The following is a 12,631-nucleotide window of genomic DNA, read 5'->3' as shown; positions in this document are numbered from 1 at the left end:
CCTCGTATCTACCCCAGCGCTTAGAACAGTGCTTTGCACGTAGTAAGCGCTTCACAAATTCCATCATTATTATTATTCTCAAGTGCTTCTCAATTAAGTGCTCAGAGATTACGATTGCCTGATTGATTGATTGATTGATTAATCGGTGACGTGTCCCGATTCCCTCCTCTGGGCCGGCAGCTGTGGGGAAATCCACCTTCGTGAAGCTGCTCACCAAAACCTTCCCGGACTGGCACGTGGCGGCGGAGCCCGTGGAAACCTGGCAGAAAGTCCAAGCTGGGGGCGTCCAAAAGGTAGGTCTGGGGGGACGCGGCGGGGTGGGGAGGGAGCCCTAGTTGCCCCCCTGATTGGGAGGCGGGGGCTTCGGGGCTGCCGCCATCCGAGAAGCAGCGTGGCCCGGTGGAAAGAGCCCGGGCTTTGGAGTCAGAGGTCATGGGTTCAAGTCCCGGCTCCACCAATTTGGGCAAGTCATTTCGCTTCTCGGTACCTCGGTGACCTCATCTGGAAAAGAAGAATAATAATGATGGCATTTATTAAGCGCTTACTAAAGCACTGTTCTAAGCGCTGGGGAGTTACAAGGTGATCAGGTTGTCCCTCGGGGGGGGCTCACAGTCTTAATCCCCGTTTTCCAGATGAGGTCACTGAGGCCCAGAGAAGTGAAGTGACTTGCCCAAAGTCACCCAGCTGACAGTTGGCGGAGCCGGGATTTGAACCCGTGACCTCTGACTCCGAAGCCCAGGCTCTTTCCACTGAGCCACGCTGCTTCTCTCTAAAACGGGGATGAAGACTGTGACCGGGACAACCTGATCACCTTGTAACCTCCCCAGCGCTTAGAACAGTGCTTTGCACATAGTAAGCGCTTAATAAGTGCCATCATCATTATTATTAGTGTTATCCAACTGCCTGGGGGCTTCTCCCTTTTACTAACTTCCTAATAATGGTGGTATTTATTAAGCCGATGACTTGACACCTATCCACATGTTTTGTTTTGTTGTCTGTCTCCCCCTTCTAGACTGTGAACCCGTTGTTGGGCAGGGACCGTCTCTATATGTCGCCAACTTGTACTTCCCAAGCGCTTAGTACAGTTCTCTGCCTCCCCCTTCTAGACTGTGAGCCCGTCGTTGGGTAGGGACCGTCTCTATATGTCACCAACTTGTACTTCCCAATGCTTAGTACAGTGCTCTGCACACAGTAAGCACTCAATAAATACGATTAAATGAATGAATGAATGAATTAAGCGCTTACTATGAGCCAAGCACTGTTCTAAGCGCTGGGATAGATACAGAGTTACCAGGTTGTCCCACATGGGGCTCATATCGCTTACTCTCTGCCAACGCCATCCTAAGCACTGGGAAAGATACGAGGTTATCGATCAGTTTGGCCTCAGTCAATCAATCAATCAATCAATCAATTGTATTTATTGAGCGCTTACTATGTGCAGAGCACTGGACTAAGCGCTTGGGAAGTCCAAATTGGCAACATCTAGAGACAGTCCCTACCCAACAGTGGGCTCACAGTCTAAAAGGGGGAGACAGAGAACAAAACCAAACATACTAACAAAATAAATAGAATAGATATGTACAAGTAGAATAAATAGAGTAATAAATATGTACAAACATATATACATATATACAGGATATACATATATACTCAGTCAGTCATAGCACGTTTACTGTGTGCCAAGCACTGTTCTAAGCAGTGGTGGAGATACAAGGTTATCTGTCAGTTTGGACGCAGTCAGCCGGTCGGATTTATTGAGCGCATACTGTGTGCCAAGTACTGTCCTAAGCGCCGGGGGAGATACAAGGTTATTCACTTGGCTGCAGTCAGATTAATTTATCAATCAATCAATCATATTTATTGAGCGCTTACCAAGTGCCGAACACCTCTCTAAATGCCGGGGGAGATGCAATGTTGTCCGTCAGTTGGGCCACTGTCAATAATAATGATGGTATTTGTTAAGCGCTTACTATGTGCCAAGCACTGCTTTAAGCGCCGAGGTCATCAGGTTGTCCCACGTGGGCTCACAGTCTTAATCCCCATTTTACGGATGAGGGAACTGAGGCACCGAGAATGATAATGATGGTATTTGTTTAGCGCTTACTATGTGCCAAGCACTGCTTTAAGCGCTGAGGTCATCAGGTTGTCCCACGTGCAGTCTTAATCCCCATTTTACGGATGAGGGAACTGAGGCACCGAGAATAATAATGATAATGATGGTATTTGTTAAGCGCTTACTATGTGCCAAGCACTGCTTTAAGCGCCGAGGTCATCAGGTTGTCCCACGTGGGCTCACAGTCTTAATCCCCATTTTATGGAGGAGGGAACTGAGGCACCGAGAATAATAATGATAATGATGGTGTTTGTTAAGCGCTTACTATGTGCCAAGCACTGCTTTAAGCACTGAGGTCATCAGGTTGTCCCACGTGGGCTCACAGTCTTAATCCCCATTTTACAGAGGAGGGAACTGAGGCACCGAGAATGATAATGATGGTATTTGTTTAGCGCTTATTATGTGCCAAGCACTGCTTTAAGCGCTGAGGTCATCAGGTTGTCCCACGTGCAGTCTTAATCCCCATTTTACGGATGAGGGAACTGAGGCATCGAGAATAATAATGATAATGATGGCATTTATTAAGCGCTTACTATGTGCAAAGCACTGTTCTAAGTTCTGGGGAGGTTACAAGGTGATCAGGTTGTCCTACAGTCTTCATCCCTGTTTTACAGAAGAGGTAACTGAGGCCCAGAGAAGTGAAGTGACTTGTCCAAAGTCACACAACTGACAAGTGGCGGAGCCGGGATTTGAACCCATGACCTCTGACTCCAAAGCCCATGCTCTTTCCACTGAACCACGCTGCTTCTCTCAACTCAGAGTCAATCAACTGGATTTATTGAGCACTTGCTTACTGTGTGTCAAGCATTGTTCTAAGCGCTGGAGGAGATAGTGTTATCTGTCAGTTTGATGTCAGTCAGTCAATTGTAATTATTGAGCACCTACTGGGTCCAGAGCACTGTACCCAGTGGTCATGGGTTCTAATCCCGCCTCTGACACTTATCAGCCGTGTGACTTTGGGCAAGTCACTTTACTTCTCTGTGCCTCAGTTACCTCGTCTGTCAAATGGGGATGAAGACCGTCCATGAAGAGAGAAAGAAAGAGAGAAATAAAGAGAAAGGAGAGAAAGAAAGACAGAAAAGCAGAAAGCGAAGAATAAAAGAGAGAGAAATAATAATAATAATGACATTTATTAAGCGCTTACTACATGCAAAGCACTGTTCGAAGCGCTGGGGAGGTTACAAGGTGATCAGGTTGTCCCACGGTGGGGCTCACAGTCTCAATCCCCCTTTTACAGATGAGGTAACTGAGGCCCAGAGAAGTGAAGTGACTTGTCCAAAGTCACACAGCTCACAATTGGCGGAGCTGGGGTTTGAACCCACGACCTCTGACTCCAAAGCCCGGGCTCTTTCCACTGAGCCAAGCTGCAAAAGAGAGAAAGAAAGAAAAAGAGTGAGAAGAGAGAGAGAAAGGAAATGAGAGAAAGAGAAAAAGAAAAGAGAAAGAGAGGAAGAAAGAGAGAAAGGAGAGAAAGAGAAAGAAATAGAGAAAAGAGAAGGAAAAAGAGAGTGAGAAAGAAAGAGAAAGAGGAGGAGAAAGCAAAGTGAGAAAGAGAGAAATGAAAGAGAAAGTAAGAGAGTGAGAAAGAAAAGAAAAAGAGGGAAAGAAGAGAGGAGAAAGAGCGAGTCAGAAAGAGAGAAACGAAAGAGAAAGCAAGAGAGTGAGAAAGAAAAGAAAAAGAGGAGAAAGAGCAAGTCAGAAAGAGAGAAACGAAAGACAAAGCAAGAAAGTTAGAAAGAAAAGGAAAAGAGAGAAAGAAGAGAGGAGAAAGAGTGAGTCAGAAAGAGAGAAATGAAAGAGAAAGCAAGAGAGTGAGAAAGAAAAGAAAAACAGAAAGAAGAGAGGAGAAAGAGTGAGTCAGAAAGAGAGAAACAAAAGAGAAGGCAAGAGAGTGAGAAAGAAAAGAAAAAGAGAAAGAAGAAAGGAGAAAGAGCGAGTCAGAAAGAGAGAAACAAAAGAGAAAGCAAAAGAGTGAGAAAGAAAAGAGAGAGAAAGAAGAGAGAGGAGAAAGCGCGAGTCAGAAAGAGAAACGAAAGGGAAAGCAACAGAATGAGAAAGAAAAGAAAGAGGAGAGAAAGGAGAGGAGAAAGAGCGAGTGAGAAAGAGAGAAACAAAAGAGAAAGCAAGAGAGTGAGAAAGAAAAGAAAGAGAAAGAGAGAAAGAAGAGAGGAGAAAGAGCGAGTGAGAAAGAGAGAAACAAGAGAAAGCAAAAGAGTGAGAAAGAAAAGAAAGAGAAAGGAGAGAGAGGAGAAAGACTGTCAGAAAGATAGAAATGAAAGAGAAAGCAGGAGAGAAAGAAGAGAGAGGAGAAAGAGTGAGTCAGAAAGAGAGGAATGAAAGAGAAAGCAAGAGAGTGAGAAAGAAAAGAAAAAGAGAAAGAAGAGAGGAGAAAGCGAGTCAGAGAGAAACAAAAGAGAAGGCAAGAGAGTGAGAAAGAAAAGGAAGAGAAAGAAAGAAGAGAGAGGAGAAAGAACAAGCCAGAAAGAGAAAGCAACAGTGAGAAAGAAAAGAATCAATCAATCAATCATTTAGTCATATTTATTGAACGCTTACTGTGTGCAGAGCACTGTACTAAGCACTTGGGAAGTACAAGTTGGCAACATATAGAGATGGTCCCTACCCAACAGTGGGTTCACAGTCTAAAAGGGGGAGACGGAGATCAAAACTAAACATACTAAAAAAATAAAATAAATAGAATAGATATGTACAAGTAAAATAAATAAATAGAGTAATAAATATGTACAAACATATATACATATATACAGGTGCTGTGGGGAAGGGAAGGAGGTAAGATGGGGGGGATGGTGAGGGGGAGAGGAAGGAGGGGGCTCAGTCTGGGAAGGCCTCCTGGAGGAGGTGAGCTCTCAGTTTGGCCTTGAAGGGAGGAAGAGAGTGAGCTTGGCGGATGGGCAGAGGGATTGGGGGCATTCCGGGCCCGGGGGAGGATGTGGGCCGGGGGTCGATTGCAGGACAGGTGAGAACGAGGCCTAACGGTGAGGAGATTAGCGGCAGAGGAGCGGAGGGTGCGGACTGGGCTGGAGAAGGAGAGAAGGGAGGTGAGGGAGGAGGGGGCGAGGGGATGGATGGACAGCCTGGAAGCCCAGGGTGAGGAGTTTCTGCCTGATGCGCAGATTGATTGGTAGCCACTGGAGATTTTTGAGGAGGGGAGTAACACGCCCAGAGCGTTTCTGGACAAAGACAATCCGGGCAGCGGCGTGAAGTCTGGATTGAAGTGGGGAGAGACACGAGAATGGGAGATCAGAGAGAAGGCCGATGCAGTAGTCCAGACGGGATAGGATGAGAGCTTGAATGAGCAGGGGAGCGGTTGGGATGGAGAGGAAAGGGCGGAGCTTGGCAATGTTGCGCAGCTGAGACCGGCAGGTTTTGGTGACGGCTTGGATGTGAGGGGTGAATGAGAGAGCGGAGTCGAGGATGACACCAAGTTTGCAGGCTTGTGAGACGGGAAGGATGGTAGTGCCGTCAACAGAGATGGGAAAGTCAGGGAGAGGGCAGGGTTTGGGAGGGAAGACAAGGAGTTCAGTCTTCGACATGTTGAGCTTTAGGTGGCGGGCAGACATCCAGATGGAGATGTCCCGAAGGCAGGAGGAGATGCGAGCCTGGAGAGAGGGGGAGAGAGCAGGGGCAGAGATGGAGATCTGGGTGTCATCAGCGTAGAGATGATAGTTGAAGCCGTGGGAGCGAATGAGGTCACCAAGGGAGTGAGTGTAGATTGAGAACAGAAGGGGACCAAGCACTGAACCTTGGGGAACCCCCACAGTAAGGGGATGGGAGGGGGAGGAGGAGCCTGCAAAAGAGACTGAGAATGAACGACCGGAGAGGTAAGAGGAGAACCAGGAGAGGACGGAGTCTGTGAAGCCAAGGGCAGATAGCGTGTTGAGGAGAAGGGCGTGGTCCACAGTGTCGAAGGCAGCTGAGAGGTCGAGGAGGATTAGGACAGAGTATGAGCCGTTGGATCTGGCAAGCAGCAGGTCATTGGTGACCTTTGAGAGGGCAGTTTCCGTGGAATGTAGGGGACGGAAGCCAGACTGGAGGGGGTCGAGGAGAGAGTTGTTGTTGAGGAATTCTAGGCAGCGCGTGTAGACAACTCGTTCAAGGAGTTTGGAAAGTAATGGTAGGAGGGAGATGGGGCGATAACTAGAAGGTGAGGTGGGGTCAAGAGAGAGTATTTTTAGGATGGGAGAGACATGGGCATGTTTGAAGGCGGAGGGGAAGGAACCAGTGGAGAGTGAGCGGTTGAAGATGGAAGTTAAGGAGGGGAGAAGGGATGGAACGAGAGATTTCATGAGATGAGAGGGAATGGGGTCGGAAGCACAGGTGGCCAGAGTAGCACTTGAGAGGAGGGAGGAGAGCTCCTCTGAGGATACTGCTTTGAAGGATGGGAGAGTAGCAGAGAGTGTTGAGAGCCGGGGGGTTGGAGAAGGGGGGGAAGTGACTTTGGGGAGGTCGGACCTGATGGATTTAATTTTGTTAATGAAGTAGGAGGCCAGATCGTTGGGGGTGAGGGAAGGAGGAGGGGGAGGAACTGGGGGTCTGAGAAGGGAGTTGAATGTATGGAAGAGCTGGCGGGGGTGATGGTCATGGGTGTCAATGAGGGAGGAGAAATAGTTTTGTCTGGCAGGGGAGAGGGCTGAGTTAAGGCAGGAAAGGATAAATTTGAAGTGAATGAGGTTGGCATGGTGTTTAGACTCTCGCCAGCAGCGTTCGGTAGCTCGAGCGTGAGAGCGAAGGAGGCGGACAGTGGCAGTGATCCAGGGCTGTCGGTTAGTGGTACGAGAGCGGCGAAGGGAAAGGGGAGCGAGTGAGTCTAGCTGAGTAGAAAGGGTAGAGTTGAGAGCAGTAATCTGATCATCAAGACTGGGTAGAGGAGAAGGTGGCGAGGTGGGGTGTGAGGCGCTCCGAAAGATGGGTGGGGTCCAGAGAGCGGAGATCTCTGTGAGGGAGTAATACGGATTTACAGGGGAAAGGAGTGTGAGTGAGGAGGCAGGTGAGAAGATTATGATCAGAGAGAGGGATTTCAGAGTTGGTGAGGGTGGACACAGTGCAGCGATAGGAGATGATGAGGTCGAGGGTATGACCAAGTTGGTGGGTGGGTGAGGTGGGGTGGAGCAAGAGGTTGGCAGCGTCAAGGAGAGATAGAAGGCGGCGGCAGAGGAGTCATCAGGGATATCCATGTGGATGTTGAAGTCTCCGCGGATCAGAGTGGGCATGGAGAAGGAGAGAAGGAAGGTGAGGAAGGGGTCAAAGTCGTTAAAGAAGTTGGAGGTGGGGCCGGGAGGGCGGTAGATGCCGGCTACAAGAATCTGGAGGGGGTGGGAGAGGCGAATAATGTGGGCTTCAAAGGAAGGGAAGGAAAGGGAAGGGGGAGGAGGGATAGTGCGAAAGCGACACTGGGGGGCGAGAAGGAAACCAACACCTCCTCCTTTTCCGGTGAGCCTGGGGGAGTGGGAGAAGAAGAGGCCTACACTGCAGAGAGCAGCAGAAGAGACCGTGTCGTCCGGAGACAGCCAAGTTTCAGTTAGGGCGAGAAGGAGTAGAGAGCTGGAAAGGAATAGGTCCAGGATGAAAGGGATCTTACTTAAAACGGAGCGGGGGTTCCAAAAGCCACACTTGGCAGCAGCTGTCGAGGGAGGGGAGGGAGGGGGAAGGGTGCGAGGGGTGGGGAGGGTTTGGATTGGGATGAGTTGGCGGGGGCCTGGGTGGGGAGCGTGGGAAGGGGGGTGGCGATGGGAAAGGAGAACTGGGATGGGGTGGGGGCCGGGAGGAGGGGAGGGAGGGGGCCGGGAGGGAGAAGCGGAGGACCTGCGCTGGTACAGAGGAATCCTTGGTAGGGGGTGAGGGGGACTGGTCTTGGTGGGGGAGAGGGAGGGAAAAAGCTGGGTGGGAGAGGGGAAGGGGAAAGGGAGGAATGGGAATGGCAGTTGGGAGCAAGGGAATAGAAAGAGAAAGAGAGAAAGAAGAGAGGGGAAATAGTGAGTGAGAAAGAAAGAGAGAGAGAAATGAGAGAGAAAGAAACGAAAGAGAGAAAGATGGAGAGACAAATTCCTCCCCGCAGCAGGGGCCGGTGGTGAACCTGCTGGATCTGATGTACCAGGAGCCGACCCGCTGGTCCTACACTTTCCAAACCTTCTCCTGCCTGAGCCGCTTCAAAGCCCAGCTGGCCCCCTTCCCGGAGGGGCTGGCCCGCACCCCCGGGGCCGCGCAGATCTTCGAGAGGTCCGTCTACAGCGACAGGTAAGGGGTTGGAACCCGCCCCACGGCCCTGGCCGGCAGAGAGCGGGGCCTGCTGCCTCCGGCCTACCGTTGTCGCCGTCTCCCGCCTTCAAGCGTTGGGGTGAGGGTTGGGGTCTCCTTCCAGACCCATTACCTAATTACCCTGGGATTAGAACCCATGACCTCTGATTTCCAAGCCCGGGCTCTTTCCACTGAGCCACGCTGCTTCTCCGCCGTTTCTTGCGGTATCGTACTTTCCCAAGCGCTTAGTACAGTGCTCTGCACACAGGAAGCGCTCAATAAATCCGATTTAATGAATGAATGAATTGTCACTTTCCGGACGGGAGTCCCAGTCCGGGGCATGGGCCGGCTGCTTCTGAGAGGGGAGTAAATTTGCTCTGTTTTATAATAATAATAATAATAGTAATGATGATGGTATTTGTTAAGCGCTTACTATGTGCCAAGCACTGTTCTAAAGCGCTGGGGTAGATACAAGATAATCAGGTTGTCCCACGTGGGGCTCACAGTCTTCATCCCCATTTTACAGTTGAGATAACTGAGGCCCAGAGAAGTTAAGCGACTTGTCCAAAGTCACACAGCCGTCTGCTTCTGAGAGGGGAGTAAATTCGCTCTGGGCACAGAATGTGTCTGTTTTATAATAATAATAATAGTAATAATGATGGCATTTGTTAAGCGCTTACTATGTGCCAAACACTGTTCTAAGTTCTGGGGGGGATACAGTGTGATCAAGTTGTCCCACATGGGGCTCACAGTCTTAATCCCCATTTTTACAGATGAGGTAACAGGCTCAGAGAAGTTAAGTGACTTGCCCAAGGTCACACAGCAGACTTGTGGTGGAGCTGGGATTCGAACCCATGCCCTCTGACTCCAAAGCCCGGGCTTTTTCCAAATAGTAATGATGATGGTATTTGTTAAGCGCTTACTATGTGCCAAGCACTGTTCTAAAGCGCTGGGGTAGATACAAGATAATCAGGTTTGTCCCATGTGGGGCTCAGAATGTGTCTGTTTTATAATAATAATAATAATAATAGTAATGACAATTGTATTTGTTAAGCGCTTACTATGTGCGAAGCACTGTTCTAAAGCGCTGGGGTAGATACAAGATAATCAGGTTGTCCCACGTGGGGCTCACAGTCTTCATCCCCATTTTACAGATGAGATAACTGAGGCCCAGAGAAGTTAAGCGACTCGTCCAAAGTCACACAGCCGGCTGCTTCCGAGAGGAGAGTAAATTCTCTCTGGGCAGAGAATGTGTCTGTTTTATAATAATAATAATAGTAATGATGATGGCATTTGTTAAGCACTTACTATGTGCAAAGCACTGTTCTAAGCGCTGGGGGGGATACAATGTGATCAAGTTGTCCCACGTGGGGCTCACAGTCTTAATCCCCATTTTTACAGATGAGGTAACTGAGGCTCAGAGAAGTTAAGTGACTTGCCCAAGGTCACACAGCAGACTTGTGGTGGAGCCGGGATTCGAACCCATGCCCTCTGACTCCAAAGCCCGGGCTTTTTCCAAATGGTAATGATGATGGTATTTGTTAAGCGCTTATATGTGCCAAGCACTGTTCTAAACCACTGGGGTAGATACAAGATAATCAGGTTTGTCCCATGTGGGACTCAGAATGTGTCTGTTTTATAATAATAATAATAATAATAGTAATGACGATTGAATTTGCTAAGCGCTTACTATGTGCCAAGCACTGTTCTAAAGCGCTGGGGTAGATACAAGATAATCAGGTTGTCCCACGTGGGGCTCACAGTCTTCATCCCCATTTTACAGATGGGGTAACTGAGGCCCAGAGAAGTTAAGCGACTTGTCCAAAGTCCCACAGCCGGCTGCTTCTGAGAGGGGAATAAATTCGCTCTGGGCACAGAATGTGTCTGTTTTATAATAATAATAATAGTAATGATGATGGCATTTGTTAAGCATTTACTAGGTGCCAAGCACTGTTCTAAAGCGCTGGGGGGGATACAGTGTGATCAAGTTGTCCCACATGGGGCTCACAGTCTTAATCCCCATTTTTGCAGATGAGGTAACAGGCTCAGAGAAGTTAAGTGACTTGCCCAAGGTCACACAGCAGACTTGTGGTGGAGCTGGGATTCGAACCCATGCCCTCTGACTCCAAAGCCCGTGCTTTTTCCAAATAGTAATGATGATGGTATTTGTTAAGCACTTACTATGTGCCAAGCACTGTTCTAAAGCGCTGGGGTAGATACAAGATAATCAGGTTGTCCCATGTGGGGCTCACAGTCTTCATCCCCATTTTACAGATGAGATAACTGAGGCCCAGAGAAGTTAAGCAACTTGTCCAAAGTCACACAGCCAGCTGCTTCTGAGAGGAGAGTAAATTCGCTCTGGGCAGAGAATGTGTCTGTTTTATAGTAATAATAATAGTAATGATGATGGCATTTGTTAAGCGCTTACTATGTGCCAAGCACTGTTCTAAGCACTGGGGTAGATACAAGATAATCAGGTTGTCCCATGTGGGGCACAGAATGTGTCTGTTTTATAATGATAATAATAGTAATGATGATGGTATTTGTTAAGCGCTTACTATGTGCCAAGCACTGTTCTAAGTGCTAGGGTAGATACAAGATAATCAGGTTGTCCCACGTGGGGCTCACAGTCTTCATCCCCATTTTACAGATGAGATAACTGAGGCCCAGAGAAGTTAAGCGACTTGTCCAAAGTCACACAGCCGGCTGCTTCTGAAAGGAGAGTAAATTCGCTCTGGGCAGAGAATGTGTCTGTTTTATAATAATAATAATAGTAATGATGATGGCATTTGTTAAGCATTTACTATGTGCCAAGCACTGTTCTGAGCGCTGGGGCAGATACAAGATAATCAGGTTGTCCCACGTGGGGCTCACAGACTTCACCCCCATTTTACAGATGAGATAACTGAGGCCCAGAGAAGTTAAGCGAACTGTCCAAAGTCACACAGCCGACAAGTGGCAGAGCCGGGATTATTCATTCATTCAATCGTATTCATTGAGCGCTTACTGTGTGCAGAGCACTGGACTAAGCGCTTGGGAAGTCCAAGTTGGCAACATACAGAGACGGTCCCTACCCAACAGTGGGCTCACAGTCTAGAAGATTACCGTGGGATTAGAACCCGTGACCTCTGATTTCCAAGCCCAGGCTCTTTCCACTGAGCCACGCTGCTTCTCTGCCGTTTCTTACGGTATCGTGCTTTCCCAAGCGCTTAGTACAGTGCTCTGCACACAGGAAGCGCTCAATAAATGCCCACTGTTGGGTAGGGACTGTCTCTCTATGTTGCCAATTTGTACTTCCCAAGCGCTTAGTACAGTGCTCTGCACATAGTAAGCGCTCAATAAATACGATTGATGATGATGATGATGATAAATGCGATTGACTGAATGAATGAATCGTCACTTTCCAGGACTTCCACCCCTTCCACAGGGCCGGCTTCTTCCTAAAACACACCAGCTTTCCAGGCTGCTCACCTCATTTTTTTTTTCGTTTGTTTTATGGGATGTGTTAAGCGCTTACTATGTGCCAGGCACTGTACTAAGCGCTGAGGTAGAAACAAGGTCATCAGGCTGGACACAGTTCCTGTCCCACATGGGGCTACCAGTCTAAGTACGAGTGAGACGCGGGATTGAAGCTCTTGAGGAATTTCCAGAATCTTTCGGGTCTCCCACGGTAATAATAATAGTAATAATAATAATAATGGCATTTATTAAGCGCTCACTATGTGCAAAGCACTGTTCTAAGCGCTGGGGAGGTTACAAGATGATCAGGTTGTCCCACGGGGGGCTCACAGTCTTCATCCCGGGCACAGAGAAGTTAAGTGACTTGTCCAAAGCCCCACAGCTGACAATTGGCAGAGCCGGGATTTGAACCCGTGACCTCTGACTCCAAAGTCTGTGCTCTTGCCACTGAGCCTCGCTGCTTCTCATTAATTAATTAATTAATATTTAATAATTTTGTTAAGTGCTTACTACGTGCCAGGCACTGTTCTAAGCGCTGGGGGGGAGGATACAAGCAAATCGTGTTGGACACAGTCTCCATCCCGCATGGGACTCCCAGTCTCCATCCCCATTATCCACGTGAGGTAACTGAGGCCCAGAGAAGTGAAGTGGCTTGCCCAAGGTCTCACAGCAGACAGGTGGCGGAGCCGGGATTAGAACCCATGACCTTCTGGCTCCCGAGCCCGGGCTATATCCTCTACGCCAGGCTGCTTCTCTGAAGAGCCCGGGCCTGGGAATCGGGGGAAGCAGCGTGGCTCAGTGGAAAAG

The 12,631-nt window shown here is 48.7% G+C and overlaps 1 protein-coding gene across 4 annotated transcripts in view; it reads left to right on the top strand.

Moving 5' to 3' along the window:
- DGUOK (deoxyguanosine kinase) overlaps positions 1 to 12,631 on the top strand; it is a 38,050-nt gene that overhangs the window by 7,030 nt on the left and 18,389 nt on the right. For 3 of the 4 annotated variants that reach the window (XM_038746609.1, XM_038746610.1, XM_038746612.1), the window contains exons 2-3: positions 181 to 293; positions 8,187 to 8,365. In XM_038746609.1, coding sequence (XP_038602537.1) covers positions 8,217 to 8,365 — 149 coding nt within the window. In that variant the 5' untranslated portion in view covers positions 181 to 293; positions 8,187 to 8,216. The remainder of the gene's footprint in view (positions 1 to 180; positions 294 to 8,186; positions 8,366 to 12,631) is intronic. The other variant, XM_038746611.1, reaches the window with a different exon arrangement.

The sequence above is a fragment of the Tachyglossus aculeatus genome, chromosome 5 (assembly GCF_015852505.1).
Source record: "Tachyglossus aculeatus isolate mTacAcu1 chromosome 5, mTacAcu1.pri, whole genome shotgun sequence".
In the NCBI taxonomy this organism is placed as follows: domain Eukaryota; kingdom Metazoa; phylum Chordata; class Mammalia; order Monotremata; family Tachyglossidae; genus Tachyglossus; species Tachyglossus aculeatus.
This window is presented reverse-complemented; position numbering and strand designations above follow the sequence as displayed.